Source organism: Gallus gallus, chromosome 1 (genome assembly GCF_016699485.2).
Source record: "Gallus gallus isolate bGalGal1 chromosome 1, bGalGal1.mat.broiler.GRCg7b, whole genome shotgun sequence".
NCBI classification, from domain to species: domain Eukaryota; kingdom Metazoa; phylum Chordata; class Aves; order Galliformes; family Phasianidae; genus Gallus; species Gallus gallus.
The window spans coordinates 70,465,293-70,482,045 of record NC_052532.1 but is presented as its reverse complement, the minus strand read 5'-3'; the positions used below and the strand labels follow the sequence as shown (position 1 = coordinate 70,482,045).

Sequence of the window (16,753 nt, the reverse complement as noted above, 5' to 3'; positions counted from 1 at the left end):
CGAGGCCGGTGGCGGCGTTGTGCGTCGGCCGCTGAGGGGCGAGGTGGGGTGGGTGGGCTTTCGGCCTAGCGTTCTTTTGGGCTTCAGCGTTCCACCTGACGCTGAGGGCTTTTTTCCTCCCTGTGCCCCCTTCCAGAAGACAAACCATTAAAAAAAAAAAAAAAAAAATACTCGGTGGTTTAAAATTTGTGTGAGGCTGAAGTTTGAAGGGGAATGGCCTCCGCACCCACTGCCACAGGGCTGGGCTACCTGAAGCTGCTGATGGTGAAGGACTTCAAGTCCTGGCGTGGGGAGCAGCTTATCGGCCCCTTCATGAGATTCAACTGCATAATTGGGCCCAATGGATCAGGTAGGAGGCTGGGAAGGGGCCAGGGCCATTTTGTGGCCATGTGTGTCCTTCACAGTTGCTAAGATGGAGGTTTCTTTTGTCCTTGCCCTGCTTTCTCAGGCTTTTTCCCAGTCTTAGTTCTGGGTTCCTTGCCAGGTTTCTTCCAGCCTGATGAAGAAGAAGCCATAACAGCAAGTGCATCCAAGTGTGGGCCCAGTACTAGGGCTACCACAGTTGGCACTGAATGGGCAGGAATGGCAGCAGCTTGTCCCTTGAGGAGCAGAACTGCATGATTTTGCATAGGGGGTGTAGACTTCTGTGGGCCTCTTCACATGGACCTGTGGGCTTTTTTTGTCATGGAAGTGTTTTATCGTGTCAGTGAATGTGTCAGATCGTCTTAAAGATCCCCCCTGCCCCAGGAGGTGGAGTAAAAAAGGGAAACTATATTAGTAATGTCTCTTAACCTGTACTATTTGTGTTGTGGAAAACAGGATGAAAATCTTCCTTCACGTGATGAAGACAAACTTCAAGGTAGCAGGCTTCATTATAGGCAGGAAATCAGTAGGCAAGATTTGGTCTGGATTTGATGAGAAAAAGAAATGACATTAAGAGAGGAAATCCAAGGAAAGCTGTTTGGGTCAAGTTGCGTAATATTTTGAATGCTTTCCCTTTCACGTGTTTAGAAAAATAGCAATATCACCACCAAACAGCCTCAGACATAGTTTCACAGCTAGAGCAGAACCAGTAGAGGGAACACATACATTGTTTCTAGTATGATCCATAAAAATAATGTGAAAAAATCTTAGAAGTATTAATGAAATGCGTGTGTTAAAGCAGTGATGTTTTAGGGGATGGTATTTCACTCTGTTTCCTTCTGTAGTACTTTTCAAGTTGATTGGCTTGGGCTGTGGCACTGGCAGTACTTTTTCCTCTCTCATCACTTCTTTTACTCTTTTTTTTTCAACTGCTGCTTTTATTTTGTTTCTGTTCATTATGTTTGGTGCATGAAATTCTGGAAGCTCCTGAGTTGCCATTGCTTCTGTAATGAAAGATAGTGATTATCAGTTGATTTCTCTATTATTTTCATGGTCTTGTAGAACAAGCAGTTTGCAAACAGCACACGCAGCTGTGTGGGTCAGCTTGGTATGGTCAGATGAAGATGTCTGGGTTCTGAATTGTAATAATGCAAAATGGCTTCTTGATTATGTTCTAGGCCTTGCGATTAAATGCATTTTGAGGGGAGGGGGCAGCCTTCCGGTGATGGCAGCTACTTTGGACACAGCAGCTTAGTCTCCAAGAGCCTTTGCTTGTCAGTGTGTCTCAGCATAGTTAGGTGGTGGGTGCTGGAAGTTTTAAAAATGTGGCTCACTTCTGCTGAAAGCCCTATTCAAGCAAATGGGATTTTATTCTTGACAGAGAACAAGGTGGTGCTCTAATGAGGAGCCACAAGGACAGGCTTAGCGTTTGGTTTTAGTTCCCCAGTCCATTAGTGATTTAGTTTATGATCTTGGTTTCAGATCCTGCTGTTCCTGAACGTTTTTCAGTTGAAATGAGATCCATAAATGTAAATAGCTAGCTTTTGCCAGTGTTACTGTCATATTTTGAATTACCTATCCAAACCTCACTGTTTCATAATGGAAAGTCTCAACATTCTGCATATTTTTTTTTCCAAGACTTCTTCACGGTAAATCTGAATAAACTTTCTAAATCAGCCAGGAAAAAGTAATGTGAATATTTGTAATCTCTGAATTTTAGGTGGTTGTTGTTGTTTTCCACTACTCTTCTGATGTTTTGGGAGGTGATTCAGTATACTGTTATAGTAACAAAGTTGAAAACAAAATAATCTAGCAATAGAATTGATCAACTCTAAAGTGGAAAAACGGAAAGAGAATTCAATGAAGACTTTTTTTTTTTCTTTTTTTAATATCAGCCCTACTTTCCATTTTGATACAGGGATTTGAGAGTAAGCTCCAAGATGGCTGGAAAAAAATGGTATTGTTTTGTAAATACATTACCTGTAAATTTTCAAATGGAATGTGTAGAGTAGCAATCACATAATCAACTGAGAAATTTGATCATATCTCTCTATTACACTTTTATAAGACCCATCTTATCAGGGAGAAGTATCCCTTGCTTCCCAATCATACCTTATTCACATCATGGTTTTTTGGCAGTATGTATGTTTGTGGCTAAATATTTTCAAGTATGAAGCACAGGAAGAGTAGTATTTCATCAGAAATCTCTGATGAGCACCTTGAGAACTGAGTAAGAATTGCACCCGCTTCCATTGAACCAAACTAATGCATCTGTTTTGCAAAAATGAGGTCAAATATCCCACTAGTTTTTTGTTTTCATTGTTCTCTTTTTTTAAAAATTTATAGAAAAAAAATATTAAAGAAGCTTTGTTACTTATATACGTTATGTTTTCTATATATTTAATAAGCAGCCCAAGATAATTCCTCTTCACTCAGTGCAGCCCAGGCAAACGAAAAGGTTGGACACCCATGATAAAAAAGGCCTCTATGAAGTAAGGATTATGATACTGTTAGTTCAGTGTAAGTAATGACAATAAAATTTGTTCTACCAAGCTAAATAAATAAAAGGTGAGTTTTTTGATGATTTTTATTAAAGATTAGCTTTTTATCTGCTGCTGCTGTTGCATTTCAGAAATGTATTTCTTCATTGTGTGCAATATGTTTTCCTCAACGAGATACAGAATTAGAATTATTGAACACTTTTGTGCCTATACATTTATATTTTTAGTTAATTGTTAATCGTATCCCTCCTTCAATTTCTTCCATGTCAGAGCATTGACTTGTTTGTTTATTTCTAGGAAAATCTAACATAATGGATGCTGTTAGTTTTGTGCTGTGTGAAAAGATATCTAATTTACGAGTTAAAAGTGTTCGAGAACTAATTCACGGAGCACATGTTGGAAAACCAGTTTCTTCTACAGCAAGTGTAAAGATAGTATACTGTGAAGAAGATGGGGAAGAAAAAACATTTTCAAGAGTTATCCGTGGTAGGTGGCAGGTTCTTTTGGATGTACATTCTGTGGTCTGATACCTAAAAAATAAAGACCAAGAATAGTTAACTCTGAATTTCAAATACTTCTTACAGTCCATCAGCAGCATCTTGATACCAAGTGTAAAAGTTGCAGAAAACATATACTAAGGGTAATGTTAAAAATTATCCAAGGGTTAAGAGAATAGTGGAAGTCCATTTTCTTTGAGGAAGTTGCTCAGGAAAAGAACGTGGAATAATTTTACCTATGTATTTTGTGTCGTAGCCTTTTTATTTATCATGATTGTTTTTTCTTTCCTCCTTTAGATGGTTGTTCAGAATATATTTTCAATGATAAATCTATTACCCGGTCTGCTTACATATCTGAGCTTGAAAAAATAGGCATACTTGTCAAAGCTAGGAATTGTCTTATTTTTCAGGTGAGCACTTAAGGTACTTCTTAAAGAAAATAAGTTTCTGAGATTATTTGATATCTGTAGCAGTTATTTATTTGATATTCAAGCTAGTTTCAAGGTGCTTTCAAGCCAATAAACTTTATCTTAGCCTTATCAAAGAATTTTAAGTCTTTGAAATGGGAATGATAGACCTTATGTGTACAGGATTATATTAGGAAGAAAGAAGCTAATTTGGAAGAATGCTTTGAATCTTCAAAATAAAAGATGTGGGCCTTTACTTTAAAAGGTTTGCAGTATTAACTTCTAGGAATGTTATAAATAGAAAAGCATTTGCATCATATAATGTTAATCAAGAAGTATGAAAATTTGTAAGACTATCTTTTAGGGACTGAAAATCCTATTGAGTTATTACTTCAAAAGTATTTAATGATTCAAGTCATAAATGTCATGTGCTTACTGTGCTTACATAAGCTTATGTGCTCATGAGTATATTTCACACGGTTACCTTCCTTACGTTTTACTGAGCTGTGATTGTGAAATTCCCAAGGAACTACAACTGTTTCTCTTTTTTAGAAAGCCTGGGTATACATTCTTGTGATCATAATTTCTATGGTGAGGGCGTTTGCCCACCGTAACAACAGATTGAAGTCAGAAAACGTATTGAATACAGTTTTTTGAAAATGATAATTGCTTCAGGTCAGCAAAGATTTGAAAGCTAATGTGTGGCAAAGCTTGTGTGCCCCTTAGCTTTGCGAGTTATAGAATCTTCAGATACACTCACTTGAGCAATTACGCTTTGGAAGTAGCTGTTTTTTTCTTTTCATTGCAAATGTCTTTCAATTCTTTTAAAGAGGCTAATGAGACAGAATTTTGTTTTTCTGATACTGCTTACTCCTTTGTTTAGGTAGATTTAATTTGGATGTGCATGTCTTAGGTAGTATTTGATATTATAAAATTATTAGTAATGTAACTTGCTGGCTAGATGATAGTCTTTACTGTACTTTTCCTTGGCTTTGAATCTATAAGTATATTAGTTTTCAGTAATGCTAATCATTAAAATATCAGGGGATAAATCTGTATTGTGTGTTCTTAGAGAAGAAATTTATCATTCTACAACGTGATCTGCAGTGGTTCATTTTTTTTTTTTTCCCAATTGTGTTTTAGGGAACAGTAGAGTCAATTGCAATGAAGAAGCCGAAAGAAAGAACTCAACTTTTTGAACAAATCAGTAATTCATGGCAATATGCTGAGGAATATGAAAGGAAAAAGAAAAAAATGCAGCAAGCAGAGGAGGATGCACACTTTAATTATAACAAGAAAAAAAATATTGCAGCAGAACGCAAGCAAGCGAAGGTAGAGAAGGAGGAGGTAACTAAAAGTTACTACTTTTGTGTGTGTATTTTTGCATCTTTTGAGAACTTAGGTAGCTTTTAGAAAGAAAATACCATTTTTCATCTAGTGTTTTTTCAATATGTTGTAAAATATGCTTTTCTCTATTATTTTAAATACATTATTATAAAAACTGAATAAATTGAAGAGTAGAGTAGCCAGTAGAATTACGGTAAAGGTTGACTGAGATGTCTGAGTTTGGATAGTGTGCATTACTGTTACATCAGCCTATATCACTTTGGACTTCAGATTAGACTGCTAGTCATTTAAAAATCCTTTCTTAAGCTAAAAATGAAATTTTAATATTGGCAGGCAGAGCATTACCAGATGCTTGTCAGAGAACTGAATGCAAACAGGGTACAGCTTCAACTTTTCCAGCTCTATCACAATGAAAGAAGCATTGAATCTCTGAAAGAGAGTTTGGATGAAAAGAATATGGAGGCTAGGATCAAGAAAGACTCCCTTTCTACAGCAGAAGATACCTTCAGAGCAAAGAAAAAGGTGCTTGGTGTACTAAACAGAGACCAGCAACAGATGGAAAGAGAAATGAAGTAGGTTTTCCAATCAAGTTCTCTGATAGTTGAGTTAAAGCATAGTCTGCGCTGGGAATTGCTTGGCAGGTGGGCGTTTCCTATTGAGGCAAGTAGGGTGATAGCTCCCAATGCTATGGAAGTTGAGTTGTAGCATTTTACTGGAGTAATAACTGAACACTGATGCTTTATTTATTTATTTATGTTGTATTTCCAGCCCCCCCCAACCTTACCAACATTTTCAGTCATTTAATTACTTGTTTGTTGTGAATTTCAGAATTTTATGCTGCATTTCTTAAACTTTTTTTCAGTGGATGTTTGAAAACCAAAAATAACATCCGTGGGTATGTAACCTTGCAGCTGGCAATTGGTGGCTCGTTTGCACGTTTGTTTGAAGGGGTTGTTCTATTTTTTTTGTTCTTTCAGGACTCTTCAGGCATCCCTGATTCAGCAGAAAGCCCTCTATATAAAAGCGAAAGAAAATACTTCCTACCAAATCAAGAAAGTAGAAATGTCTAAAAGATCTCTAAGGGACAAGGAGAAATACTGTGATAAGGAAAAACAGAACATAAAAGAACTAGAGATGGAATTGCATGATACCGAGAAGGCATGGAGAGAATTTGAGAAGGAAGCTGAAGAGGAGATATTGCTGAGAGTAGAACGTGTTGAGCTGAGAGAGCGTCAGGTAAAGTGGGCGACCAGGAAACAAAATACTGTTTACTAGTGAAGTCTGAAATCTGCACTGATGACAAAGAAACTTTTTTTTTTTCCATCAATTACTTGTGATTTTCTAGTGGTTTTTGTTGTTGAGTTCAAACAAAACCAAAATTTAACTTTTTTTTTCGGGACTATTTAATCAGTTAAATAGAATTGATGCTTCAGCCTTTTCATCTCCTGTCTGGGAGAAGGGAAAGTAAATGTCAAATTTGTACCTCACTCAAAACTTCCAGTTATAAGAAATATATCTAAGTAGTTGCATAGAAAAACATAAATGTGCTATTCTGAGATTAGAAAGGGTATGCAGTTCAATGTTTAAAACCCATTTTATAAGTAATATGAGAAGATACTGGAGGAAGCAATGAATTTCCAGTGAAAAGGAAATAGAGAAGAATTTGACGGAAACTTCAGAAGGGTTGTATGGAGGGACTCTCCTCTGTAGACTAGGGTTTATAGCTACGTAATAGGGCTACATAGCTACATATCTAGGGCTAGGTTGAGAGCTCTTTTTGTTTTGCTTTGTTTTGTTTTCCTTCCTTACAGGAGTTCAGGTAGTACAGTGTGGGAAGGTAGAATAGAAAATACCACATAGGATCTTGGGGCTGAGAAGATTGATTCTGAGAAATGGCATGTTGCTGTAGTAGAGAAATATGTGTTCAGTTAGGAAAAAGAAATAAATGACAGAAATGCACGCAAGGCTTCATACTGTGGGTATGAAGCATACTATTCCCATTTACTGTGGGTCAGAATCTAATGCTGAGGTAACTTACTTGTATTATTTTAAGTTTTAGAAGGAAAGTACAGTATTATTGTACTGTAAATTCACATTTTGAAAATCTGTCTTCAAGACCATTTTGCCCAGAAACTCTTCTGTACCCAACTACTATAGGTTCTCTTCTCCACTATCTTTTTCCACAAAATATTTTCTCATCAATTAATGGAGAACCTGAAGAATTGCTTATTTAGCATGTGAATGTTGCTATTTTGCACCTTGAACACATTTCTTAAATGAAGCAATCCCACAAAGTTATGATTAAAGTGCTATTTTATGTTAAAAATACAGATTTGATAACATAGAAATGCTGTGATAGTTTGGAATAATAATAAATTCAAAGCTTGCACTAATTTTGGACTGAAAACATTGTTTTAAACTTAATATTCACTGTAAAGTACTGTCAGCTTGATAAAACAGGGATTGTTAAAAGTCAGAATAGTTATAGTCTGTGGTCATACTTCAGTGTAAGCTTTGAACTGAATCTTCCCTTAATAAAATGTAATGAATGGAAAGGTCTGCAGAATTCAGTGTCTTTCATAATATTAATTTTGATAAGGTAGGAAATTACTATTTGAGAGTATAGAAACATGAGTTGTTTCATTTTCAGTGCAGTGACTTTATTTTTTTATTTGTTCAGCTGGAGCGCTATAAAGAACTGAAGGAAATAGCAAGAAGGAAAGTAGCTACACTAACGCAGCAGCTAGGTAAACTTCGTTGGGAACAAAAAGCAGATGAAGAAAGGATGAAACTTTATCAGAGGAAGAAAAAAGAAGTTAAGGTATTTGTATCGAGCTAGAACTATGCTTTGAGGAAAAAAATGTACTTTTTCTGCACCCCTGCCTCTGGTATGAATGTCTACATAAATGTGTAAAATGCAGTGACAGAAATCCTTGGCAAAGGAGATACATTGCAAGTACTCATGCATTTCTCATATTGCAGCAGGTTTAGAAAAATGACTTGGTTTTTTTTTTTCAGGGAATGATTGCATGGATCCATGCTAAGGATTGCTTTGAACAGTCTGGCTCTAGCATTTCACAGTTACTCAGGACATGTACATAACTCTGAGAAGTTCCTGGTTTTATAAATGTAGTTCTTCTTTCTGAGGTTCCCTAGCACTCTTTATCTGTATGACTGTCATCACCTTTTGAGGTTTATTTTGTTTGCAGCAGCTGAAATAGTTTGGATGGGACTTGAAGGACCAGAATGAGAGAGATGAAGAATCATGGTGCCCATTCTGGTGTTGCAGTTCAGAGAGAGTGTCTGAGAATATAGATATCTACTGTCATTTTGCTTCTGATGTACATCATTGCACATCTGATGTTACTATGCTTGATTTACTCTCTTAGAAAAATTATTTCCAAGCTTGGTCTGTCTTGTATCGTGCTTCTAGAAGCTCAACTGATGATTTTTCTTTCAATAGAATGCTTGCACTGTGACATTTTTATATATTTTTTTTCCCAACTATGCCAACATGGCAACATGCATTTTTTTTCACCATTTAGTTGTGGAGGCAAGGTTTGGAGGAGACTCCTATGTTCTGAAAACTCAAATTAGTCAGATGAGATGTTACCAGTTTTAGGAGTCCTAACATCTAATTGTTCTAAATATAAATATGCTTGTAGAGAAAAGTGAGTATTTTACTTAATAGCTATGAGAGTGTGAAGTCATCCTTGCCATCAGACTTAAGGTGATGCTTGTACATCTGTTTGCTGTTTGTATGATACTACCTTTTCTTGTTGAAGGACTAGTTACCAGAAGAAACTACTGACTAGAAATGAAATAAATTCCATTCCTTGTGCTTCTGAAACTCCACAAATTGTATTTTAGTGTTCAGAAGGAAATAAGGGATGTTTAGAGTTCATAAAATGCGTGTCTGAACATTCAGAATTGGCATTTTTCATCCATGCTATTGACAACTGATAGTTATTCCCCACATTCAGATATGCATGTGACCACATCAAGCATATACTGCCAGTGTGAGATGGTGGCATCCAAGTACACTAGTGGGCTACCATGCTCATTGAGGTTGGAGCACTTGGCATATTAGGAGAGGCTGTTTGAGCTGTATTTCTTCATCCTGTAGAAAGAAAAGCAAAGAGGAGACCTTAGTGCTACCCGCAACTACCCAGTGGGAGGATATGAGCAAAACAGTCACTCCCTTTCTGGAGGTGCGCAGTGATAGAATGGAATACAACAAGTGCAGTTTGGAATGTGGGAAATTGAGTAAACTGTTACGTTGTGTAAGTAGTCAAACACTGAAATGAGTGTGCAGAAAGACTGGAGTCTCTGTCCCTGAACTATTCAAAATTTGTCAGGACAAGGCCTTAAACAAGCTTGTATGAATGACTTTCCTTTCCATCAGCTGGTGAACTAGGCAAGCTCCAGAGGTCCCTTTCAAACTGTTACTCTGTAGTTCAGTAACAGCTGTTAAGGGTTACGTGTATGAAATTTCAGCTAAAATAAGATGGAACTTAGTGCTTCTGTATTTTGCCCAGAAATCCACTTACCTCCTTCAAATCTCTGGAGATATTCAAGACCCTCCTGGATGCCTACCTGTGCAGCCTGCTGTAGGGGGCCTGCTTTGCAGGGGAGTTGGACTCAATGGTCTGTGGAGGTCCCTTCCAGCCCCTATAATTCTGTGATTCTCTGAAACGCAGAAATCAGATCATGAGTGTGTATTGCTAGAAAATCTGTCTTTAAAAGAGAAGTGATTGAAAGAGACCAATATATTTAAAATTGTTGATGATAGAGATATGTAAGATATTCTGAAAGGAAACAATAGGTCTGGAGGATTTCAAAGGTTATGACTTAATAAAATACTTAAGTAACTTTATGATTTTCTTTTACTTGCCGTAGTTTATGGATTTTCATTCAGTTTAAGTAACTGAAAAGACTTGTTTTGCTGTTGGTTTGGTTATGCTAATGCAATGATTTTATGTAGGAATCTCCATGTGTTCTCCTTAGGATAAAGCTTTTATTAACCTTATGAAAATATTTTTTGTTGTTGTTGTTTAAAAAGCTGTAATTCACTAACACTGTGTTTCTCTGAACTGTTGCTGAACACCAAAAATACGGTAGTGTCCTTCGTAAGGTGAAATTTTGTTGTTCATGGTGCAGCTTATCTGCTGATGAGAAAGATACTATTTTGTCAGCATGTGATATGTCACACGAAGAATAGGTAACGTTTTAGTACGTAAACTGAAGTAAGAGTTTGTGTCTTGTTGAAAAAATTAGTATTTTTCATTTGTTTTTTTAATACAGTTTATTTGTGATTGCCTAGGAAACCATTGTACAGACTGTGGAACAGATAGAGGAGTATAAAAAACGAGTAGAGAAGTTGGAAGAATATACCAAGAAATGCACGTATGTTTAAAAATGGCTTTTTTTTTTGTATTATGTATTTTCAGGTGTTTTTGTTTTGTTTTTGCTGTGATGTTAATATTTCAGTTACTTTAGCTTTAAATTATGATGAATTATGCATATTAAGAATTATGATGACTTGTCCGTTGTTTGAAACAGTTTTATAGTTGCTTCTGTTTTGTTGTGGAAGTGTAGATTATGTCACTGTGGGTAAGGTTTGGGGCTGTTCATGGACAAATACTCAGTGAGAGAATAGAGCAGTTCTGTAGTGCTGCTTCAGAGAAGAGTTAATATCAACCTTGTGCATTAGAAGCCTATGTCAGTTCTTATTCCTTGTCTCTTTATTTCCTGTGTGGTTTTCATTCTTTGTGAAATAGAGTATGCAAGCTCTACATTGAGCGGCTTGATCCAGCTTCCATGTTAGCTGTGTTCTGCAAGAAGTCAGGGTAGATATGTTCAGAGATTTCCTTCGACCTGTCTTCTTCTTATGCCTCTGTAACGTGTGCTTTGGCTTAGCGATGCTGTCTGTGTCAAAGGCAGCAACAAAGTTCTGCCATGGACAGAGAGCAGCCAATCCATTGTGACTATGATGCAAGAAATTATTTTAATCAAATAGTTAGTTAATAGCGGAGTCTTTGAAAGGGTGCAAAGTGCATTATAGTTACACGTGAGAATTTTCAGGCATTTTTAGTTATACAGTATCAGACCTTTTATTAGTAGCAGGTAAAACAGTGTATTTTAATATACACACAGCCATATATTCTCACTTGAACTTAATTTTGAAACCTTAAAAGATGCATATACTGTAGAGTGCAACTCAGTAAGTGCCCTGTTTCACGGGCTGCTCCAAAAGCACTGCCTGCTATTTTACTCTGTTGGCCCACGTTAGAGGCAGATGTTGGTAGAATGGCAACAGTGGTTGAACCGTCTCGGCAATATACTGTTATGTTTTGCTGCTGTGCAACAGATGGCAGCAGAGGGGCATGCTGATAAAAGAGCATCTGACATGGACATGTGTGTGAGACAAAGGTGTGGAGTTGGAATTCCTCTATGCTGAAAAAATTGCGTCTGTTGACATTCACTGATGTTTGTGCAGTGTTTTTGAAGACCAAACAGTTGATGATAGCACAGTGAGGGTATGGGTGGTGCATTTCACCAATATTTTTTTTATAATATGCGACCACAGAATGATTTTAATTTTATAAGCTGAAAGCTTGTATAATTGAAAAATTTGCTTTACTGTTTTTGCTTCTGTTCAAAGTGAGTCACTGGAAGAAGAAAAAAAGAAGGAGGAAATGCTAGCTAAGGAAATAGAGAATTCAACAACACGAATAGCTGAAGTGAATGAAGAATTGAACAAAATAGTTGGTGAACTACAGAATGCCAGAATTGATTACCATGAGGGAAAGCGTCAGCAAATGAGAGCAGAGATTGTTGAAAGTCTTAAAAGACTGTATCCAGATTCTGTGGTAATTGAATGACCTCATTTAAATGCCTTTTTTCAGTATTACAAACTGAGACCTCTGCTTTAGCATGAGTAAGCAGCGAGAGTAAACTGGAATGTCCTGTATGGTATTTTCAGCTTAAGTGCACCTGGAAAAATATAATGATAGAATCATTTGTGTTGGAATGAACTTCATAAGGTCATCTAGTCCGGCTCCTCTGCAGCTATCTGTAGCTACATCAGGTTGCTTAGATCCCAGTCCAGCCTGACATTAATGTTTCCAGGGATGGGGCCTTCACCACTTCTCTGGCCAACGTGTGCCAGTGCTTTATTACTCTCATCGTAAAAAATTATTTTCTTATATCCAATCTAAATCTTCCCTCTTCAGGTTTGAAATCATTTCCCCTTTTCCTATCACAACAGACCCTGCTAAAGAGTCTGCTCCTCTTTAGACACTGAAAGGCTGCTAGAAACTAGGAACATACAGACTACTGCTTGTATCCAAAAGCAGTTTTGATTTTGTGTGCTTTTTATGGAGTATGTTTTTGGTTTTGGGGTTTGTTTTCTTCTATCAATTTCAAAACATATTTTTAACATGCTTATTTTGAACAAATTAAGGGGAGAGTTGGCTGTAAGACCACTTATCCCAAAAAGAATACTCAGGAGCGTAAGGTTTTTATGTTCTCACGTGATTTGTCTGCTTAGCATATACCATATTTTACTGACATTACTTTTAAGTAATGTCTGTTTTGTGGATATTGATACTGCATTTTCTTAAGACCTCAAAATATTTACCAAGATTGTTTTATGACTTAATACTTAAACCATTTTATAGACACATTTAAAGATACTCCTGAGTTGTCCAAGAGGTACTTGGAGTTGTTTACACCTCTTTAATACATCTAATCAATTGCATAGGTTATCTCTAGATATATCTTTGTGTATATGTCCTCATTCATTCTCATTTGAGACATATGGCCAAGGGATCCTGTTCTGAAAATAATGCTTATAAGGTGACATCTGTGTTCTTTGTGCAAGCATAAAAGCATAAAATACTGTGTTTTGCTTCTCTGTCTTTGTCAGAACCTTCTCAAACTGTGGTAAGTGTCTGTTTTCTGAAGAGATTAAGAAATTTGGTTTCCAATCCTGCTTCACAGGTTTTTCAATTCATGTTAATAAGATATATAAAATAATAATAATAATAATCAAAGACATGATTGCATGTATGTGTTTGCTAGCTTTTTGTATTGAAACCCGACATGACAAAGATTGGACTGTGTCTTGCCAGCCTAGGGGAGATCAGATGTTGAGGGTGCTCTCAATCATTTTGTTTTAGGTGCTGCAAATTTAAGAGTGCTCCCCAACAGCATGGCTTCAAATGCATGAAAGATGGATAAGTTGAAACACCAGCATGTAAGGTAGCAGCATTGCTTTTGAGCTGCTCATTACACTCTGATGTATTAATTACTGAATACAGTCCAAATTAAAGTCTCAGGATGAAAGGATCATGACAGATTTCATCTTCTTATAATCCACTAAGTCAGAACTGAGGGAAATTTTAGTGTCAGTTGAATTCATAGGTAAAAAGTAGTAATGGCTTACTGCTTCTAAATGCTTAAATCTAAAATATTTAAAGTTTCTATACTTCTGTTGAAAGATTCTTTTAGTGGTTGGTGAATTTTTGAAGTACTGGAATAGCCATGCAACAGTGTGAGTCCTGCTGTGTGAGTGCCTTTTCATAGATTTGACTGATTAACAAAATGAATATCACAGCTTATTTAAAGTTTTTTATCATCCTGCATCGGTACGTTGGCAATATTATTATTTTTTGAAAATTTGGTTGGACTGCCCATATTTATTTCCATAAGAGTATGGCATTCCACCTGGAATTACAATGGTCAGAATATTTATTAGTGCGTGGCTTCAGTCTTTCAGAGAAAGGTCGCCTGTATCTGAAGTTTGAGAATTAGAGCAAAAGATCTCTAGGGAGTACATACAGCAAATAAATTAAGTTGTTCTAGAATCATATTATGGGTAAAAGCTATTGTTGAATTATAGTGAAAGTGAATATATTTGGAAAACTTGAAGGAATACTTCTGGCTTGGAAGTGATTTTTTTGAGGTAGGTGTTTGCTTATTGCATCGCAGTGATATCTGATCACACATATCTGATAGTTTAGTGTGCTTTTATCTGCAGCAAATAATCAGTTGTTAGTAAGATTTACTGTCATTTTTCAGAATTAGTATGAACATGGAATTAATTTTGCCTATGGAGGTCATGTCTCAATATGAGGCAAAATAGCCTTGGTTATTTGAATTACTCAGTACTGGAAAAACAGGTTGAAATGGTTTCATGCTACTAATAGACACAGATACTTCTTTTTTCAGTTGAAACTGCAGTAGTACGCAATAGTGCCTTTCTTGCTATGATTTTCCAGTGAACTGTTGTAATTACATAGCTTGCTCTGAAAATAATGCCTCCTATTTATTTCCATAGAACCTACAACAGATACAAAGAGCACAGTAATATTATTTGACAGAGCAAATTCTCAGGTACAATAATTATTTTGCAACGTAGTCACCACCGTTATCTGATTCGCATGAGTGAGCTGATAGAGACACTCTTCATTTCATGGTGTGACACCTGTGCAGCGATCCAGGATGCGGCTTGCCTTTCGTGTCGCTGTTACCACTGCTGAAACATGCCACCCATGCCACTGCTGAAACATGCCTCACTGTGCTCAATTCCACAGTTTGGTCTCCGTAAATGTTCAGCAAACACCAATGAATGTCAGTGTTGCAACTTTTTCCACATGGAGGAATTCAGCAACACACCTTTGATTTGTAAGCGCTTCCATGTCAGATGCCATTTTGTCACACTGCCCCTTTGCTGCCATCGGTCACACGACAACAAAATGTAATGGAGTATTGGTGGGAATGTTCAGCCTTTACTGCCAGCATGCACCCCAATGTTATGGGCTAATGTAATAAAATCGGAGGCATTACTTTTGCAGCAGCTCTTGTATTTAGGACCATATCATCAGTCAAAGGTCTTATATTCTAGGTACTTTCATTTCTGCAAAGAAAAATGCTTAGCAAGTTTTACTGTTGTCATTATATAATACTTCTAAAAGTATTTGTTAAAGATTCTGAGTAAGGCAATAACAGTCACCTCAGATAAAAATTAAATCCGTTCAGATTTTGAAAGCTGTTTGATCTGGTGATTGCTGCAATTTCTATTTTTCTGTCATACGCCCATTGTAAGAAAGCAGGGATTGTAGACACGTAACGCATTTTACTTTTGCTACTTCAAAATCTCGCATGCAGAAATACTACTTGATATCTACAATTAAGTTTTTATTCCTCTCTATATTTTTATTTTCAGTTTGGAAGATTGCTTGACCTGTGCCATCCTATTCATAAGAAATATCAGCTTGCTGTTACCAAAGTATTCAGCAAATATATGACTGCTATTGTTGTTGCCACTGAAAAAACAGCAAGAGATTGCATTCAGTTCCTAAAACAAGAACGAGCTGAACCTGAAACATTCCTTGCTTTGGATTACCTTGAGGCAAGTATATTTTTCCTGTCATCAGGAAGTTAATACACTTGCAAATCTTAATGCTGACTTATTTAAGCTAACTTAAACAGACTTACATGCTAAGGCAAAGCAAACATGATTTGAGAGCCACTGTACAGCTTGAAAAATGTCATGTTATCTTCTGCCTACATACTTACATGTTTTATGCCTGTGGAAATAGTATCACAAACCAGTTAAGTTTGGATGTCATCCTGTACGACCACACTACTCAAGGAAAGTCAACTACAGCAGGCTGCCCAAGTGATTTCTGAAAATCTTCAAGGATAGTGACTCCACAGCCTCTCTGGGCAGTCTGGTTCATTGCTCAGTTACCCACACAGTAAAGAAATGTTTTCTGACGTTCAGATGAAACCTCCTGTGTTCCAGATTGTGCCCGCTGCCTCTTGTTTTGTTGCTGGACACCACAAAAAAAAAAAAGCATGATTCTGTAGTTTTTATACCCTTCCTTCAGATAAGTGTACATGCAAGTAAGATCAGCCTCAGGCTTTCTCTTCTCCATACTAAACAAGCCCAGGTGTCTTAGCATTTCCTCTGAGGGAAGATGTTCCAGTCCCTTTAGTCATCCTAGCATCCCTTTGTTATACTCTGTTCAGCAGCTCCTCATGTCTCTTTTACTGGACAGCCCAGGCCTGGACAGTTTTCTCCTCAGCAGTGCTGAGGAGAGGGGAAGGATCACCTGCCTTAGTCTGCTGGCAACATTGCTTCCAGTTCAGCCTAAGATGCTCTTAACCTTCCTCTCTCCAAGGGCACATTACTGACTTAAGTTCCACTTTGTGTCTACCAGGACTCTGGTCCTTTTCTGCCAGGCTGCTTTTCTGATTGTCAGCCCACAGAGTGTACTGGAGTGTGGAGTAATTCCTCCACAGGAATTACAAAGGGACAGGACTTTGTACTTACGTTTGTTGATTTTTAAGAAGTTCCTCACTGACCAGCTCTCCAGCCTGTCTAGGTCCATCTGGAGGGATGCATGACCATCTGGCCAGCCAGCCATTCCTCCAAGTTCTGTGCCATCTGCAAACTTGATGAAGGTGCCCTTGTCCCCATCATCCTGATCGTCAATGAAGATGTTCAGCAGGATGGGACCCAGTATTGACTCCTGGGATACATAGCTAGTTACTGGCCTGAAACTGAACTTTGTGCCACTGATCACCTCTCTCTGGGCCTGGCAGTTCAGCCAGTTTTCAGTCCACC

General features: G+C 37.3%; 1 protein-coding gene across 1 annotated transcript in view; it reads left to right on the top strand.

Moving 5' to 3' along the window:
• The first annotated feature begins 78 nt into the window (after nt 1–78).
• SMC1B (structural maintenance of chromosomes 1B) overlaps nt 79–16,753 on the top strand; it is a 37,261-nt gene continuing 20,586 nt past the window's right edge. Inside the window, exons 1-10 of the mRNA XM_416467.8 lie at nt 79–349; nt 3,162–3,350; nt 3,659–3,771; nt 4,912–5,115; nt 5,449–5,687; nt 6,093–6,351; nt 7,796–7,936; nt 10,439–10,521; nt 11,780–11,987; nt 15,347–15,532. Of these exons, the coding sequence (XP_416467.2) occupies nt 214–349; nt 3,162–3,350; nt 3,659–3,771; nt 4,912–5,115; nt 5,449–5,687; nt 6,093–6,351; nt 7,796–7,936; nt 10,439–10,521; nt 11,780–11,987; nt 15,347–15,532 (1,758 nt within the window). The 5' untranslated portion in view covers nt 79–213. The remainder of the gene's footprint in view (nt 350–3,161; nt 3,351–3,658; nt 3,772–4,911; nt 5,116–5,448; nt 5,688–6,092; nt 6,352–7,795; nt 7,937–10,438; nt 10,522–11,779; nt 11,988–15,346; nt 15,533–16,753) is intronic.